Source organism: Agelaius tricolor, unplaced genomic scaffold (assembly GCF_023055355.1).
Source record: "Agelaius tricolor isolate 1412-34295 unplaced genomic scaffold, bAgeTri1.0.p SCAF_30, whole genome shotgun sequence".
NCBI classification, from domain to species: Eukaryota; Metazoa; Chordata; class Aves; order Passeriformes; family Icteridae; genus Agelaius; species Agelaius tricolor.
In genome coordinates this window covers 2,442,460-2,460,920 of record NW_027269290.1, presented here as the reverse complement: position 1 = coordinate 2,460,920, position 18,461 = coordinate 2,442,460, and the positions used below count along the sequence as shown (strand labels likewise).

Sequence of the window (18,461 nt, the reverse complement as noted above, 5' to 3'; positions counted from 1 at the left end):
AGGGACACATTTATAGGGTGAAATATAAACTTTAAGGTTTTTGGTACAGGGGGGTTATGGAGACAAGATGGAGGGATCAGGGCGTGTCTCGTCCTTCTTCTTTCTTCTTCTTGTCTTCCATCTCCTGTGGTGATGTTGGCACTTGGGGGTTGGTTTATGGTGAGGGTGCACTTGCTAATATGGGTGGAAGGTATTGGAAAATAAAGGTAAATATCATGTACGTAGATTTTAGTATAAAAAGACATGATGGCCTCGTGGGTGGGCAGAGTGCCCTTGGCTGCCTTGCAGGTCAGACCTCTGTTGGGCAGACAGAAAATTTTGTAGGTAAGAAACAATAAACAATCTGAAGATTGAAAAGCTGAAGAGTCCAGACTCGTCCTTAGAAACGCGGGCAGCCCAAAAACCACCCTACCACCCTGTCTATCGGGCCAGAGACAGACAGACAGCTGGACACTGGCTTACCAAGGAGCAGCACCAAGAGCTGTCACTGCCATGTCCCTCAGGGTTCCTGGTGCTCCAGCCCCCAGGTCAAGCCTCCCTCTGGCTCTGGGTGGGTGCTGCTGTGGGCCTCATCCTCTGTGGGCTCCCACCTGCTGCAGGTGCTCCCATGGGGCCTTCTTGAAATCCTGGCACCCCAGTGCTGCCTGGAAATGTCAAAGTGTGCCCTGAAATGTCTCCTTTCCTTGGTCACTGATTACTTGGAGTCCAGGGGTGCTGTTGGAGCCTGTGGTTACCATCACTCACCTGAGAGCAAAGCTGTTACTCATTACTCAAAATGCTGGATTTTGGCACATGCTCTGCCTTTCCAAGGACCTGCTGAAGCAGTGCTGTGTTTGATGGCATTGAAACTTTCCAGCAGCTGCAAGTGAATTTGGAGCATTCTGGGTCTATTTACCACCACCAAAGCTGGTGTGTGCCACAACAGTGATATCTGCCACGTGGCCACCATGTTTTGTTCCTCCCATCCCAGTGAGTTGTTGCAAGGGGAGGGAATGGACTACCAGCCTGGAAAACCCCAGGCCAAAATTACAGTCATGTGCATAGGACAAGATCTTGTATCTTTATACCTAATATATTTTCTTAGATGTAAGAAAGGTTTCACAAAGAGGGAGGTGAGGCCCTGGCACAGGCTGCCCAGAGAAGATGTGGCTGCCCCATCCCTGGAGTACCCAGGGCCAGGTTGGACTTGGAGCAGCCTGGGATGGTGGAAGGGGTTGGTACTAGATGGACTTGCAACCCAAACTGGTTTATGGTTGTGTGGAGGAAGGACTCTTCCTGAGCCTTGGGGACATGGTTCTCAGGATGCTGTAACCAGGGCCCCAGCTCTGCCTGCCTAGGCTGTACCTCCCCTGGAGCACAGGAACACCTGTGGGGAGGATAAGGACACCTGGGACCATACCTGGGGTTTAAGTGGGGGGCTGAGGAACAGCAGCAATCTTGGCTGTGCTGAAATCCCTGGCTAATTCAGGGGCTTCATGCTAGCCCAGGGCACGGGGAAGCACGAGATTTTGGAGAGGTTCTTTTCCTCTATCTGCTGGTACCCTGTGCTCTTTATGGACTGGGTGAAGCAGTTTCTCAGGACACAGCCAGAGCAGCTCAAACCTGTCACAGCACACGTCACAGGTGAGATGGCCGTGACACACAAAGTGTCACCATACAATATCAGAAGGCTTCAACCCATACAGAGTAGCACCACACCACTTCAGAAGGCTTCAAGCATCAGCCCTTCTTGTTCTTTAGCCCAGCCTTTTACACCCTCATGGTTCATGCATTGCACTGTGTGCCCTCTGTTCCCTCTGTGGTTGCTCAGCACACCTGGGCACTCCATGGCTCAGTGCTGTCAGTGCTGCTCACCTGCTTCTCACAGCTGCACCCACTGGGGATGGGGCTGAGCCAGCCCCACTCCCAATGACCCCAAACTGTACCTCCACAAACCCTGCTGCACCTCTGACATGGGGTGAGCCCAGAGAGGGTTTGGCAATAACACAGGGGATGGTTCAGGGGGTCAGTGCACAGAGGATGGAGAGAACTCCCACAGGGGCCAGGTAAGTGTGGAACAAATGGAGCTGGTAGAAACTGAGATCAAAAGGCAGGAAACCTGCTTAACTGATCATAATCTGCATCAGACAGCTGAGCTGGAAAAACTCCCAGCACCTGATGGGTAATCTGGGAGGAGGTGCCAACACCCCTGGCCGAGTGTGATCCTGCTGCTGCTCCTGCATGCCTTGGGAGACCCTCAGGCAGCCCTTGGCCTGAGCCTGCCCTGAGAGCTCTCCTCTGGACAGCAGATTGAAAGCAAGAGGAAAATGGTGCGTGTCCTGCTGTCAGGGAGTGCAGAAACACTGTCCAGGTGCAGTTTGGCAGTGGGCAAGGAAGGACTTGAGGAGGGGGATGCTGAATAAAGCCTGTCTCCAACTCAAATCGCTATGGGTGCCTCAGAGACACCATTAAAGGTAACAGTGTTACACCAAATTACCTGAGAAGGCAAAGTCCTGGGCCATGCATTCACCTGCAGGGAGCTTACAAAGCTCCACACCTCTCCAAGTGCCTGAGCATCACACAGGAATCCCACAGAGAACACAATTCCACCCCAAATCACCTGGCTGGGCAGGCTGGGGCTTGAGGAAGGGCTGACCTGGCACTAGGAGCAGGGGGATTTCTCTGCCAGGGTGATGGAAATGCAGCAGGTGAAAGGATGTCACTTGAGATCTGCCCCTTTTCCTGCTGCTGGGCCAGGAAACAGATTTGTTCCTGGTGCCAAGGGAGGGAAGTGGGCAGGGAAGACCATTGGGCAGCAATTCAGCTGCATTTTGGGGAGCCATGGCGTGGGGAAGGAGTAGGTCATGCACATGTCTTCCAGCAGGAAGATTGAGCCTTTTTTCCCTGCATCTCACACTGAGTCATGTCAGGGCTCATGACATGGGTGGGCACAGACTGGGCATTTCCCATCTCCTTCCCAGCCCTCACTGCCCAAGTGGGTGCCCAATGTCCATTGGCAAGGGCAGCTTTGAATACCTTCATAGTACTTCAAAATACTTCCCAGAGTATTTCCATCTCCATGCTTTATGACAAAATGTTTTTCCATGTTCTATATTTCTGCCTCTGGATTTATCAGTTAAAAAGACAACCTAATAAAACTCAAATATTATTTTGTTCTGATTTCAGAAAAAAACCCCAAGAATTCAAAATCCCCACCCTCATGTAACAAAAGGCAATTGGAAACACATCACTTGCAAACTGCACTTGGGAATCTCCCCTGCTAGAGAGAAGGGAGGTCTGGGTTGGATATGGGGGAAAATTTCTTCCCTGAAAGGTGCTCAAGCACTGGCACAGGCTGCCCAGGGAGGTGGTGGACTCACCATCCCTGGAGGTGCTCAAGAAACAAATATACATGGCAATTCATGATGCAGTTTAGCGGGCTCAGTGGGGTTTGATCAGAGGTTGCACTCGATGATCTTGGAGGTCTTTTCCAACCTTTATAATTCTATGATTCTGCTTTGAGGCTGTTGAGAAGGTGTTGGCTGAAGGTGGAGAGGAAAGCAAGCTGTGGAATGCCGTTGGTGGCTGTGCACCAAGCCATCAAGGTGTGTCTTTAGCAAGAAGAGTTCAGTGGTGCATGTTTGGAGCAAGCCCAGCCCTGCCCACAAAGGATGCACAGCCAGGACAGAGGCTCTGTTTATTTCAGGGTAGTTCCACCAGTGCTGTGTCTGACAGGGTGGACATTTGTGTGCAGCTGAAAGGCAAACCACACTCCCAGCATCTGCCAGCTGCAGTTCCTCCACATAACTTGCTCTTCTGGTTCAGGATCTTGCACCTCTCAAAAGCCAAAGCTGCTTTCTGTGGGTGAAATCTGCCTGGAGCCAGCAGCAGTGGCCACCTGGAGCAGCCAGTGCAGCACCTCACCTTGCTGCTCCCCAGGCTCCAAAGCCACAGTCGGGGCTGGCTGGGCTGTGCTCATCCCGAGGGATGCTCACGCTGCTGCTCTGTGGCCTGGCAGCATCAGGAGGGGTTTTTTTGGTGAAGGTGTCCCCGAGGCTGTGCGGGAGAGGTCCGAGCAGGGAGCCACAGGCTCGGCGGGAGCCCTGCGCTAGCGGGCTGCCCCCTCTGGCAGCTGGGAGGCGTAGAGAGCCAGCGTGTGATGGAGGAACTGGTACTGCTCGCTCGTCTGGATCATCCCACCTCTGCAAGGGAAAGGCAGGGCCCACTGACACTTCACAGACACAGAACCCTGCTCCAGCTCTCTGCTCCCAGGGCACAAACATTTCCACTGCACCAGCCATGTCAAGATGCCTCTGAAACAGGCTGCAGAGCAGCCCAAAGAATAGAGGGGTTCAGAAGCATTGCTGGGCTGTTCAAAATGAGATTGGCAGCTGATTTGGTGCTAATTTTCACCTGTACTTCTTGAAGAGTGGACAGGTGGAGTGTTTCTGGATTTAGTGGCTGAGCAGGGCGGGAGGAGCAGATGGCTGCCAGGTTCACAGCCCCTCTCCTCTCCCTCATGTCCTCATGTCAGAGCTACAGCAGCTCTGACTGCAGAACCAGCCTGGCACTGGGAATTGTTTGCTATCCACACACCTGCATCCCCCAGGCACCCTTCTGGTTTCCAGCAGAAACAGTCCCTGTGCCCCCTGGGATGCCCATCCCCGTATCTCTGCCACATCCCTCCCCCAGCCCTGCTGTCAGGCTGGCACCCAGCAGGACCCTGCAGGGAGCCCCCTGCCCTGTGTACCCACCTGTCTATGCGCAGATGGCACACGATGCCCAGGATATCCACCTCCCCCGTGTCCTGCAGCTGCTGGCACCCGATCCTGGTGGCAATGAAGCAGCCGGTGCGGCCGATGCCCGCGCTGCAGGGCAGACACAGCTGTGAGCACCTTCAGCACCCACTGCCTGCACCTGCAGTGCTGAGCTGGTGCACTCCTAGATTGTGATTTCTGCCTGGAGGGATGCTGGGCTCCTGGCCCAAGCTGCCAGACCAGGGTTCTGAGCCAGGCACCAAAGCCATGGGCTGGGGTCACTCTGCCATGGCAGGGAGTTCTTGCTGTGTGTCACAGCCCGGCTGAGGCTGCTCTGCAAGCACAAAACCATTCTGTGCCCATCCTTGTGCAGTGCAGGGGGGCTCTGCAGCCCCTCCGCTCCCAGCTGGGCTCTAACCCCAGCACCAGGTTTGCACTCAGCCTGCAGCAGTGCATGCTGCACGTTCCCTAGGGACACACAGGTGCTGTGCTCCACTGTCCCTCAGCAAGGAGAGAATAGGCAGAGGCCACCTCCTGCAGGAGGGCTGTCCTGAAACATGGCCACATCCAAGCCACAGGCCCTGCTGGGCGGCACAGGGAGCAGGAATGGGACAGGTTCAAAGGGACCAACCACGGGGTCACCTGGTTCCATCTCTCTGCTCAAGCAGGATCTTCCAGAGCTGGAGCTGTGGGTGTAGGGTGGGGCTGGTGGCTGGGTCCCAAATGCAGACCCCTCCTGCTCCCACCCTGCTGGACCCCAGTGCAGGATATGCCACTCTAATGCCACCATCGTGCTGCCAGGACAGGAGCTGCTGATTGACAGCTCTGCTGGGGGTGGCTGTGCCCTGGGATTCCTGCACCACTGTGGGACCTGTATGTGAGGACTCACAGGGGACTGACCCTGGGGAGAAGCACAGACAGGGCTCAGGGAGGTGCAAGCTCTCACCTGCAGTGCACCACGATGGGCCCTGGGCTGGCTGCAGTCTGCAGAGCCTCCTCCACCTTGGCCACCAGGTGCAGCAGGGGCTTGGCTGACTCAGGTGTCTGCTGGTCCGGCCAGGAAGGGAAGAGGATGTGCTTGACCTTGCGGCATTCCTTCCCAAGCTTCTCCAGCACAGGACAAAGAGAAATGGGGATGTGAGGGCACGGGCCAGATGAAATGGGGAGTTCAGCTCAGCAGAGCTCAAGCAGCTCATACTCATCTCAGCCACTTTCCTCCTGAATCCCTCTCTGAGCCTCTGCCAGACATGAGGGAGACCCCTGGGCCAGAGCCAATGGATGTGTCCCATCCCAGAGGGTGAGAACAGATGCAGAGTGTTCACATACTGTCCCAGAATCCAGGCAAAGCAAGCCAGATCCTTCAGGCTGGTGTCAACCCAGGGTGACACAGAGCCCATGGGGCAGAGCCCAATGACACAGTGCAAAAACACCAGACTGGTGCTGCTCTGCCCAGCTGACCCCTCTCCAGCACTCCAGGGCTGGCTCCTGCTCCCTCCCAGCCTCCCCAGGCTCTGCACACCCCTCCTCTGGCAGGGCCCTCCTGAGAATCATGAACCCTCCTCTTTCCTGTCACAGAGCATTGCCATCTCATTGCTGAGAACTCTCAGCCCAGAGATGCCAGGGGTGTCAGGTTTGTTTTGTGACAATGAGTGTTTGGGCTATTTTTGAGATTTCTAGGGCTAAAGCAATGCCTAGGGCTGTTACAACCAAGGCAGTTATTTTAATGGAAATGGGTATAGTTGTTGGAGGGGTTTTTGTGGGGATAATAAATGAAGTGATATTATCAGGGGCACTGCTGGGCCCCAGGTGCTCCCTCTGTGCCCCCAGGATGAGGCTCAGACCCACCTGGATGCAGAGATCCCGCACCACGTACTCCACACACTCGCTCACCCCCTGCACGTGGATGGTGAAGGGGCCATAGGTGCCCTCCTTCTCGGGCCAGTAGTGGACACATTTCTGGAGAACAAGGCAGGTTTGTGGCTGTGGAGATGCTCAAGGCACCCAAGGACCCTTGTCAAGGATGTTTGAACTGTGCTTGAGTCAGTGCTGGTGAGAGGGGTCCTCACCTTGGGGAGGTAGAGTGATACAGAGGGAAAGCAAAGAAGGGATAGATCCCTACCCCTGCACCCTCTCCCATGCTCTGCCCTGGATTTCAGGCCCCAGGGATGCATATCCCTGCTCAGCCCAGGAAGCTTCCAGATGCAGCAGGACCCAGGGCACAGGGAGAGAAGGGAGAGAAGGGAGAGAAGGGAGCATAGACATGGCCAGGAAAGGATTTCCAGTTCTCAGTTCCCCCAGGCAGGTGCTGTTGGCTCCCATCCCAGAAGCACAAGCAGTGGGCAGCAGTGCCCCCTCCCCTGGGCTGGATCCCCTGGCTGAGAGCTCTGGGGGGCCAGAGGGGCACTGCTGCCCACTGCTTCTGCCCCATCCCTGGGGGCTGCCCTAGACCCTTTATCCAGCTTTAACCCTTTATTATCTAGCTGGTAAAGAGTGCCCAGAGCACACAGCCATGTGAGGAGGAAAACCAGATAGGGCCAAGGCTGCAGCCCTGGGGATCTCCTCCTCCCCTTGTGATTCATCAGGGAACCCTCTGAGACAAAAGCACAGTGAGTGGGTGCACAGCCCCACATTTGGCCTCACCCAGCCCTCTGCTGCCATCAGCACCCCCCTCCCGCTGTGCCCAGGGCTGGGCAGGCTCCCTGGTACCTCCTTGCGCTCCTGGAGCTCGGTGATCATGACGATGAGGGGAGCCTCCTCCTGCCACACCATCTGCCAGAAGTCGCTCACGGTGTTCAGCAGGGGGCCCTGTGTGGCGATGTACTCCCGGGGCCGGCCCGCGTAGCCCTGCCGAGCACAGCCCGTCAGGGACCGGGGCACCCTGAGGGCACCGGGGCTGTGCCCGGCTCACTCCAGCCCCCACCACGCTTTAGAGGCTGAGCTACACGTGCTGTTTCTTACTAAATCTGTCCTTAAAATGCTTTTATAGACCTGCAGAGGAGCCATCAGGCATCCTCCCCACCCCACTGGTCCCATCACCCAGGAGCAAGTCCATCCTAGCACACCCAAAGTCACTGTCAGTGTGGCAATAGCTGATGGATGCCTTGGCGAGGCAAAGCTCACACAAGGAGCTGCACTCCTCACAAGGGGTATTTCCAAAGGACAAGCAGGAATCCCTGCTTCACAGCTCCAGGCATCCTCTGTCTCCAGACACTTCTCCTGGTATAAAATTGCCAAAGGTACAGAAAATCCAGGCCTTCCCAGCAATCTGTTAATGCTTTGGTCTCACAAGAAGTTGCACTGGGCCAGCTAAGGGACAGGAATGTTTTCAGGAACGTTTTGCAGAGCCCTATTTTCATGCCTTGAAATGATTTATTTTTCCTAGGAAATGTGATTTTCCATTCAGGAGTGTCATTCCCTGGGGGTATCAACCCTGGGAATTCCACCTTCCCCCCACAGCCATGCTCAAAAGCATTTCATGGAACACCTCAGAAGGAAGAGCATCAATCCCAGGTGGGGCTGATGTGATCAAACACCTGCAGAGCCCTCCCAGATTCCTGCTCCTCCCAGGCATGCCCAGGCAGGCTGGGTTGCCAATTTTCTGATGTGCCCACAAATTCCTGCACTGCTACACCTCTGAGGAGGCAAGGGGAAGGAAGGGGTCAGGAAATAGCAGCTGCACACAGGGGGGTGTGGGCACAGCTGTGTGTGCCACAGGGATGGGCAGTGCTTGTGCATTGCCAGCAGTCAGCTGAGACAGAGGGGATACAACAAGAGGGGGAGATGTTGGAGTTGTGGATGCTGAGAGTTTTAAACTTTCTGTTCTGACAAACTCTGACCCCTCAGGGGAACACTGTTTGACCTGGGGCTGTAGAGAGGGCTTCAAAAGCTGATTGATAGCACTAGGATTATGAGTTCAGTTAGAATATCACTGAGTAGAAAACTTAGAGTTTTAGAATACAGTAATATCTCTAGAACTAAAACCAGAAGTTTTAAAGCAGTTACTAGTCCTACTTCTTCATAAGTTTAAGTAGTGTTTTGTAATTAGACAAAAAAGCCCACATTGTGGACTTTGATAATTATTTGAGTTATTGAGCTAAAAGTGAAAATAATTTAGGTGTCATTTTTTAATTAAATAGTTTAGTTTTAAAAGATCTTGTCAAGAAAAGCCCAGCATTCCTGGGTGTCCCACACCTGGGGTGTAGGGACAGGGTGGCAGTGTCACCTGAGGTGTCACAGCTCCTCTGCTGCCCCTGGAGCTCCCAGCAGCTCTGGGCACAGTGCTCCTGTCCCAGGGAGCTTTCACCCTCCCTGCTGGGTGCTGCTTGCTGCTGTGGGTCTGAGCCACAAGCAGCACCAGGAAAAAATGCTCCTGACTGCCCTCCAGCACTTTTTGTGGGCTGCTTTTCCACGTCCTGCTTTCCTTCACTGCCTCACTCACAGCACCAACAGTCCCCCCTCTGCTTCCCTGGCCCTGGGCAGCCCCAAGGGCAGGGTGCTGCAGTGAGATCAGTGGCTCAGCCAGGGCCCTGGGCAGCCCCAAGGGCAGGGTGCTGCAGTGAGATCAGTGGCTCAGCCAGGACCCTGCCCCAAGGGCAAAACTGGCACCTGGCTCACAGAGATCCCCTTCTGGCAGAGACTGCAGCCTGGAAGGGTTTGCACAGGGATGGAATCAAAACCAAGTTGTCTAAGTAACACCCTAAGGTCTGGGGATTTCTCAGTCTCTGGAAAGGAACCCCACCACGTGCCAAAAATAAGCCACACCCCATTTTCATTAGTTCCCTTCCTGGGAAATTGCAGCAAGCCCCCTGAGCAGAGAAAAAATCCCAGGATGAGTGAGGTTTGAGGATCTCTGAGCTGCCATAACCTGCTGACACAGTTTGCCTCCCATGCCTGTGCCAGACCATGGACCAGTGTGTGAGGAGCAGATGGAGAAGCCACTGCCAGGGAGCCTTTTGGGGTGCTCAGTGTGCCCAGGAGCAGAGAGCAGCTCCCTCATGAGACTCTCCCAGCACAGGAACAGCACATCTGCCCTGTGCAGATGGAGCCACATCTCCAGCTCCAGCAGGAGTGGCAAGTCAAGTCTGCAGCCCCAGGGCAGCCACAGGAGAGCAGGTGACAGTGCCCCAGCATGTGTGAGCAGTGTGGCACCTGCAGCCTGATGCCCTGAGAGCCCTGGGCTGCAGCCCTGGGAGGAGAGGACACTCACTGTGATGTAGTTGGCATTTATGTAGCTGTCTTCCTCCTGGCTCCCAGCCCTCCTGAGGCAGACCCGGCTCTCAGGATCTGAAAGATGTCACAGGTCTCACCCAAGGGACTGATCCCGCCCATCCTCCCTGCTTCAACCCCAGGGGCTGGAGGCTGAGTCCTCCTGCTCCATGCCATGCCCAGAGCTGTCTGCACCCTCCCTCAGGCATGTTTTTGTCCCACTCCAGCCTCAGCCCAAACCTGCAGGTGCCATAGTGAGCAGCTGGGGGAACTCACCTGCAGTGATCCCCTGGACATCCACAGAACCTTAAAAGATCTTGTAAAGAAAAACCCAGCATTCCTGGGTAACTAGAGCCCAGCTGAGCCCCTCCACAGCACCCTCAGCCTTTACCCTCTCAGGACCATGCCCTTGGGACATGGAAGGCCCCAGGAGTGCTGCACACCTGGGTAGGAGCAGCTCCCCATGTACCCCAAGCACTGTGCACACCACGGGCAGAAGGAGCAGCAACAGCACCCAGGGGTGCCCACCCCAGTGCCACAGCTGCTCTGAGCCACCCCTCACCCACAGGCAAATGGGAGGCAAAGGGACACAGCGGCACCTACTGGGGAGAATGGTTTTGTATCTGTCCTTGAAAGCACGCCCAGGGATTTCCAGCTCCTCCGGACTCACAAAGTTGGGTGGGATTTTCTGCAGGGGGAGAAAACAGCCATGAGGAAATGCCCATTGCTGCCACTTGTGTCCCCTGCTGGTGGCAGACCTGGCTGCCCAGCAGGGCAGAGCTGGCCCAGGGGCATCAGCAGAGATGCCAGCTCCTGGGATGAGTCTGGCTTTACTCCAGCTGTGGTGGAACTCCTTCCAGAGAGGCAGTGCTGGGAGAAGAGCATGGCATGGGAGGGCAGGACAGGGTTTTGCAAGGACCCCAACAGGACACATGTGCACCAGGGACCAGGTGGCACCTGGGCATCCCTCCCCTGTTTGCCCACACCTCCTGCCCTCCCACTGGGGCTGTGGGGCACAGCTGGGCTCAGAGCCTGATGTTCACCCTGTCAGCCCCACCACTGCCAGCCCCTGAGATCACAGGAGGGAAAATCGTGATCATCGCACCGAAAACTCCTCCTGGAGCTGTGCCAGGCTCTGGGCGTGCTGCTGGAGCTCCTGTTTCCTCAGCACGTGGCTGGATGTCCTCAGAAACTTCAGTGTGATGTCCCGTGGCGTGCAGACAGGCTGGATGGGCTCCACGTTCCCTAGAGAGCTCATATCCAGCACTAGTGACACATTGGAGCCCCTCCTGCAAGGCACAGGGGTCCCTGGCTGACCTACTGCCACCCTGGGACAGAAGGACAGCCCACCCCACTGCATCATCAGTTAAAACCACCCCACACTGGGCAAAGGCCAGATGGAGACCCTAGCAGATGGGGAGATTGAGGAACAGGAAGTAGCTGAACATTTTGCCTTCCTGCTGGGGAGAAGAGTCCCCTGAAGGACTGAAGGTGTTGGGATTTGTCCTGGGCTGGGTGAGTGCCAGGGCTGCCTCCGCACTCAGAGCTGGCACTGCAGGCAGAGGGCTGGCAAAGGAATGTCAGGGGAGCCCTGGGATGAGCAGTGCCATGGGCACCCCGAGGCACACTCACCTCTCCTGGAGTCGCACGTGCTTCTTGGCAGGGGGACTGGGCTTCTCTGCCTTGTCCATGTCCTCTGCAGCTGCCTGGGCTGCCAGGCTGCCCCTATGAACTCTGGAGCACACCAAGCAGGCTTGGACCATGCTGCAGCAAGCACAGAGCCCTCGTCCTGAAGCACAGCAGGGCCACACAGGGGGCTCTCAGCTCCTGGGAGAGCATGGAGCCGTCAGAGGAGAAGCAGCTGGAAAAGAAAAGTCAGATCTGAGAGACACCACAAGGCTGGATGGAGCCCCCACAGATGGTCTGCAAGCAAGGGATTTTAAGTGCTCAGTTGTCCTGGAAGCAGGACCCCAGCCCCTGTATGCAGGCAGATATCCTGGAGAGCTCCCAGCACAGTCACCCTCCCTGCAGCACTGCAGCCCACACTGGTGACCCTGGGCATGGCACCAAGGGCCACCTGCCTCCCCTGAGGGGAGGACACCCACTCTGTGGTGGCAGGCACAGCCTGGTTTGGGGGAGCCCCAGATGCTCTCCACCTCCATGGAAGCACATGCCCTGTGTTCCCAGCCCTTCTCCATCACATCCCCCTGCCTCACCCTGGGGACATGGTGGGGAACTGGGAGCTGGAATGTCTGAGCACAGCAGTGCTCAGCAGGTGACAAGAGGTGGCTGTAGCCACTGCATGGAGCCTGGCCATCTCCTGCTGCAGGGACACACAGACCAGGCACCCTCAACAGCCCCATGGCCCTGGGACAGCCTCCTCCACCCTGCAGGTCACAGCATCTGTTGAGAGGAAACTGCTCTATCCGGGTGGTTGAGCAAAAGGCCATGGGGCAGCCCAGCTGGGGAGGGTGCCAGACATCCTCCATCACCAGGGCTGGGGAGATGCAGGTGATGCTGACTCACCTCTGGGCACAGCTCCTCATGGTGCAGGCAGCACCCTGGGATCCTGAGCCTCCTCCTCATCCCCTGCTTCCTCCATGAGCAGGAGGCAGACCCAGAGCCAGGGAATGATGCAGAGTCAGAGATCTTGGTGGGCAAAGAGTGGGATCCCAGCAGCCCATCTGCTCGGGGAGGTTTTGTAGAGAGCTGGTGTCCACATGGTGGCTGGGAACACAGCTAGGGCAGGAGCTGCTCCCCAGGATTCCCTGCTGCCCAGTGCCATTTCTGAGAGTGGCAATGCCACCAATGCCACTCACACCATCCCCGTGCCCCATACAGGGTGTTCTCAATACAGGCAGGACAAGAGCAGCTGCTGACCAGACACATCCCAGGTTCCCATCCCAGTCTGGCCAGGAAACACCTGGGAGATGCCAGGGAAGCACCTCAGCTCACATGGCCTGTCCAGCATCCTGGCCTGCCTGGCGCTGCCATCTACACGCACATGCCCACTGCCCCTGGCACAGGCCTGGCACTGCCTGGGGGCTCTCCTGCCTGGACTGGCACTGCCTGGGGGCTCTCCTGCCCAGCCTGGTGCCCAGGGGCTCTCCTGCCTATCCTGGGTGCCCTGGGGGCTCTCCTGCCCAGCCTGGTGCCCTGAGGGCTCTCCTGTCCAGCCTGGCACTGCCCAGGGGCTCTTCTGCCCAGCCTGGTGCCCTGGGGGCTCTCCTGTCCAGCCTGGCACTGCCCAGGGGCTCTCCTGCCCAGCCTGGTGCCCTGGGGGCTCTCCTGCCCAGCCTGGCACTGCCCAGGGGCTCTCCTGCCCAGCCTGGTGCCCTGGGGGCTCTCCTGCCCAGCCTGGTGCCCTGAGGGCTGCCTACCTGCTGCCCTGCCGTGAGGGCTCCTCGGTCCCGGCCCAGGCCCGCGGGCACGGCACGCTCAGCCTGACAGCGCGGTTTGAAAGTGTTCAGGAAGCCGCTTATCAAAGGAGCTGCTGCCTCTGCTGCTTCCTCTCCCTCCTTCTCCCCCACCCCGGCAGCCACCCACACACATACCGGCCACAGCTCTGCAGCTCGGCCCGGCCCGCCCGGCCCTGCTCCCCCCGGCCCGCCTGCCCCGGGCACGGCCCGGCCTCCCCGGAGGGCTCCACAGGAGCTCTGACAGGGCTGTGGGGTGAGCTCGATGGCCTCTGTCACACGCCATGGCCAGCCCTGCTGCCACCCTGGGGCACGGAGGGATGGGCAGGAGGCAGCCATGAGGGCAGGAGGCGTGAGGCGGGCTGCTCGGCATGGTGCAGTGGGGCTGCTCTGCGGGCACCACAGCCCCTCAGGAAGACAGGGTGAATCCTCCCATGCTGCAATGAATGCTCCCATGCTGCCGTGAATCCTCCCATGCTGCCATGAATCCCCCCATGCTGCTGTGAATCCCCTCATGCTGCCGTGAATCCCCCCATGCTGCCGTGAATCCTCCCATGCTGCCATGAATCCCCCCATGCTGCTGTGAATCCCCTCATGCTGCCGTGAATCCCCCCATGCTGCCATGAATCCTCCCATGCTGCCATGAATCCCCCCATGCTGCCATGAATCCCCCCATGCTGCAATGAATGCTCCCATGCTGCAATGAATGCTCCCATGCTGCCGTGAATGCTCCCATGCTGCCATGAATTCCCCCATGCTGCAATGAATGCTCCCATGCTGCCATGAATCCTCCCATGCTGCCATGAATCCTCTCATGCTGCCATGAATCCTCCCATGCTGCCATGAATCCCCCCATACCTGCTGTCCTCTTGCCCAGGCCATGCCCTGGCTGTTCCCCATGCTCCTGGAATGTGCCAGGGCTCACTCAGTGCCTCCCACCCTCGGTGCCTGCCCTCGTGCTCCTTGTGCCACCCCACAGACCCAGCCCCTGCCAATGCTGGGACAGCCCTCTGCACCCACCACCACCCCTCAGTACCTCAGGGTAGGACAGGTGGGCTCCCCATCCCCAGCTGGGAAGGGCAGGGGTGGATTTGGGGTCGCAGGTCCCTGGCCTGGCTCAGGTAGGCCAGGTCTGCCCTTGGGGCACTGCACATCCTTCCTGACACATCCCCACTGCTCTTCCTGTTTGCTCGTGCCGGGCTCTGCAGCTTCCTTCCTCCTCAGCCCTCACCCCGCTGTGCTGCAGCAGCTCCTGCTGCACCCCAACAGCCCCACGGACCCCAAACCCTTCCCTGTGTCTGCTCCAAGGGCTGGTCTGGCCACAGTCACCCCAGCCCAGCTCACTGAGGTGACTGTGCTGTCACCTCACCAGAGAGCTGTGTGTCTGTGCACACCTGTGTGTTTGCAGGTGTGCCAGAACAGCTTCCCTGGGCGGCCCTGCCAGTGCCACCCAGTGCCACCCAGTGCCACATGAGGGCTAGGACACCAGAGGGCCCAAGGTCCAGAGCAAAGTGCAGGGCTTGGCCAGCAGCAGAACAGCTTTATCCTGGAGAAAGACCACTAGCACTTGTGTCTTACCTGCAGATCCTTGAGTAGCCAGAGGACAGATTGAGGAATTCTCTGTGGGATGAAAGAACACATCTGTAAGGCCTGGAGGCAGCCCCACCACACACTGCCCTTCTTTCCCACTGTCCCTGACAGAGCTCAGGAATTGCTGGGATGACCAGCACTGTGGCACTAAACAAGGTGTCTGCAGAAACTTGCTCCCAGTAGGAACCAGAGCAAACAAACAAGGATCTGTGCTGGAGTAACAGGCTGCCAGACATGCAGACACTTCCTGAGGCTGGGACTGGGTCTGTGCTCTAAGTGTGGGGGGCACCTGTCCCATCTGGGTGTCTTTGAGCTCAAGGGGTTCCTGAGGATAGAGTGTCTCAGCTTGGAAATGGGGGTGTGTGTTCTATCCCCATCTGTCAGAGCTGGGGCAGTTGTCTGCTGTTCTTGGGGCAGTTTTCTTATCTCTCCCACAATCAATCCTCCCTCCAGGAGATCTCTGCTGTCCAAGGCCACTGAGTGTCCCTGCATGGCTGATCCAATCCCATCATCCCATGGGGAGATGCTGCGCCCAGGGGAGGAGCCAAGCATTCCTACCTGGGTACAATCTGAGCCTGGCACAGCACAGCAGCCTTTGCCCAGTGCATTGCCAGAGGAGCAGCTTCTGCTGCCCTGCATTGCCAGAGGGAGCCCAGGCCCATCTGCAGCAGCCCTGGAGCTGCAGAGGAAAACTCCCCCCTTGTGCAGGATCCCTGCTCCAGCAGAGCCACAGCTGGCACTGCAGGAGGGCTGAGCCCCCATGGGATGGGGCTGTGCCACCCCCTGACACACAGGGGGCAGGGACTGGTCTGACTCTGGCAGGGGTTTGGTTTCTTTGTTGTACTATTGCATTTGTATTTTTAATTTTCCTAGTAAAGAACTGTTATTCCTACTCCCATATTTTTGCCTGAGAGCCCTTAATTTCCAAATGATAATGATTCAGAGGGAGGGCGTTTACATTTTCCATTTCAGGGGAGGCTCCTGCCTTCCTTAGCAGACACCTGGCTTTTCAAACCAAGACATTCCTCTTGCCAGGTGCTGCCTTGGTCATGAAATGCCCCTGGATGCTGCAGGAAAGATGCTGATGCACTTCCTTTGCAAAATGGCTTATTTGGTTCCACTCAGATTTGGTCATGACAAAGGACCCCCCTCAGGGTTAAAAGGGGAAGCTGAGATGCTGGGATGCAGTGTGTCCTCTGCCTCTGGAGCATCACAACACCAAGGTCCTCCTGGATGTCCTCAGGAAATCCTTGCAGCACTTTCCCTCTGCTGCTCAGAGCTCCCTGTGCTGCTGGCTTGGCTCTGCCAGTCACACACCTGCCTGTGCCAGCTGCAGCTAAGCAGGACACCCAGGATGCAGCCTCTGGAAACTACACCTGGCCCCTGGGGCTGCTCCTTATGCAGAAAACTTCAGTGGAGACTGAAGGGACTGTCCTGGCCATGGCCACTCACCCAGGGTAGGAGAACATAGTAGGGATGTTGTGTGGGGATGTGCCATGGCCTAGGCTCCTAGGGGCAGAAATGTTTGCACTGCTCAGATGTCCTGACCCTTACACAGCTCTGATGGTGCACAACGGGAGCCCAGTGTGCTCCCACCTGCCAGCATGGCTGCTCTTCCTCCCCTCTGCCAAAGCACCAGCATGCTGAGGAGGTGCACGAGAAGGGAGAGCACTGGAGGGGACACAGAGCTGTGGAGACCACAGCAGGAAAATGAAGGTGCTGGTGGAAAAGGAGACATGAGCTGGTAGAGAGAGACTAGATGTCAGGGAGACCAGGAGCAGAGGGAGTCAGAACACACTGCATGACCCAGGGCATTTTTCATTTCTCAGTGCCACCTGGGCAGCAAGCTGTCCCCTGTACCTTGCTGCACCCACCTACGTCTGTTGCCCTCCTGGGACTGAGCCCTGTGCCTCCTGCCCGCTGGGCACACAGCAGGTGCACACACCTGCACGTGTCCCTGGTCACTCATCAGTGCCCATCCCTGCTGGTGGGCAGAGACCTCGAGCAGGGAACTCCAGACATGCCCTCCCTCCTTCCATCCCTCCCCTGGAATGCACCTGCTTGGAGCAGGATGCTGCCAGCTGGCTCCTCCTGAGGGACCCTGGCTGGGCTCACAGAGGGGTGTGAGCAGTGGGGAGCAGAGAGCTGGGGAATGCTCTGGCCAGGACTGTGCCTTTCATGTGCAGCCCTGCTTGTCCCATGTCACATCACCAGCTCTGCAGAACTGGAGCAGAACTGCTGGATCCTACAAGCAGGGACTGCTGGGGCCAGGGCACACCTGGCTTTGAGGGGAGATGGTGTCCAGGCTGGGGGCAGATCCCAGCCCAGGGTCAGTTTGCTGTAAGGACAGGACCAGAACACCAGGACAGCCACTGCAACCTGGTGTGAGCTAAGAGGAACATGACAGTCTCCAGGGACAAAACCCAGAAAGGGATGGGAGGAAGCAGCACTGAAGGAAATGGCTCCAGGCAGGTCACTGCTGTGCCCTTCACCTTCCTGCCTCCCTCCCTCCAGAACAGGAACATCCCTTGTCCCCCAGCATTCCTTTCTGCTCTGACCTTGGTGGCAGCGGGGTGTCAGGGGTGATGGTGATGCCCAGAGTGCTGCTGGGAGGGCTGGTGATGGAGGGATGCACATGGAGGGAAGAGTCCCAGCTGCTTCCACACCAGCCATTCACCCTGACCCAGGCAGGGATGTGCCAGGCATGGGATCCCCTGTCTCCTCTGACCATGGGCATCTGTGCATTAGGATTATCTGTTGGGAGGTAAGGACTAGAGAGGTCTGTGACATAGTCTCAGGGTTCTTGAAGAGTCCTTATAGGTGTGGCTTTACTTTCAGCAAGATGTAGGGCCCCTATGGAGTTGGTGCTCTGGAAAGGAAGATCTGGATTTATCCCTGACTGGTACTTGCTGTTTGTTCACTTGCATTTTAAAACTACTTTTCAATGGGGTCATCTTGCACCTCTGGCCATGATTTCATAGCCAGTTCCCTCTATGCAAAGAGCACCATCCACCTCCAGACTGGGACCTATTTTCCCACTACTGACCAACCAATCCTTATGCCCATTTCTGCTCCCCATCCTCCTGAGGATGGGCTCCCTCACCCAGCCCCCCTGCCCTGATCCACACCCCAGCACCTCTCCCCGCTCTCCCCACAGCACTGCAGCCCCAAAGTCACCTCAACCTGGGCACCTCAGCACTGCCAGCTTAATGACAGTGCTGGCACCCAAAGCACAGACAGTGCCAACACTTTCACTCCCCAGGGCTTTGTCCCACCAGGCCCCGTCACCTCTGGGTCCAGCACTCAGGAAGGGATGGTTCTGCTTCCGTTGGCACGACTGGCAGTCAGGATGTCCTGCAGGCTGCTGGAAATGAGCCCGTCTCCTCCGCTGCCTGAACATCGCTCGCAGGCTTGAAGGTGAAGCAGCTGCCTGAGGACGGAGCAGGCTCTGTGCCAGCTGCCGGCCGGGCACAGGAGGAGGAGGAGGAGGAGGAGAACGGTGCAGCCACGCCGA

The 18,461-nt window shown here is 57.3% G+C and overlaps 1 protein-coding gene across 3 annotated transcripts; it reads right to left on the bottom strand.

Moving 5' to 3' along the window:
- Positions 1-3,659: 3,659 nt before the first annotated feature.
- PTPN7 (protein tyrosine phosphatase non-receptor type 7) lies at positions 3,660-14,509 on the bottom strand. Of its 3 annotated transcripts, none has more exons than XM_071450242.1 (10): positions 14,394-14,509; positions 11,574-11,802; positions 11,047-11,230; positions 10,545-10,629; positions 9,943-10,019; positions 7,443-7,580; positions 6,582-6,692; positions 5,683-5,840; positions 4,734-4,847; positions 3,660-4,181 (listed from the first exon to the last, which is right to left on the bottom strand). In XM_071450242.1, the coding sequence occupies exons 2-10, from the start codon at positions 11,702-11,704 to the stop codon at positions 4,088-4,090; spliced, it is 1,092 nt and encodes a 363-aa protein (XP_071306343.1). In that variant the 5' UTR covers positions 11,705-11,802; positions 14,394-14,509; the 3' UTR covers positions 3,660-4,087. The 3 variants fall into 3 exon arrangements, with proteins under 3 accessions (XP_071306343.1, XP_071306342.1, XP_071306344.1); XM_071450241.1 differs by lacking the exon at positions 14,394-14,509 and adding an exon at positions 13,322-13,435; XM_071450243.1 differs by lacking the exon at positions 14,394-14,509 and adding an exon at positions 12,468-12,645.
- Positions 14,510-18,461: the final 3,952 nt, after the last annotated feature.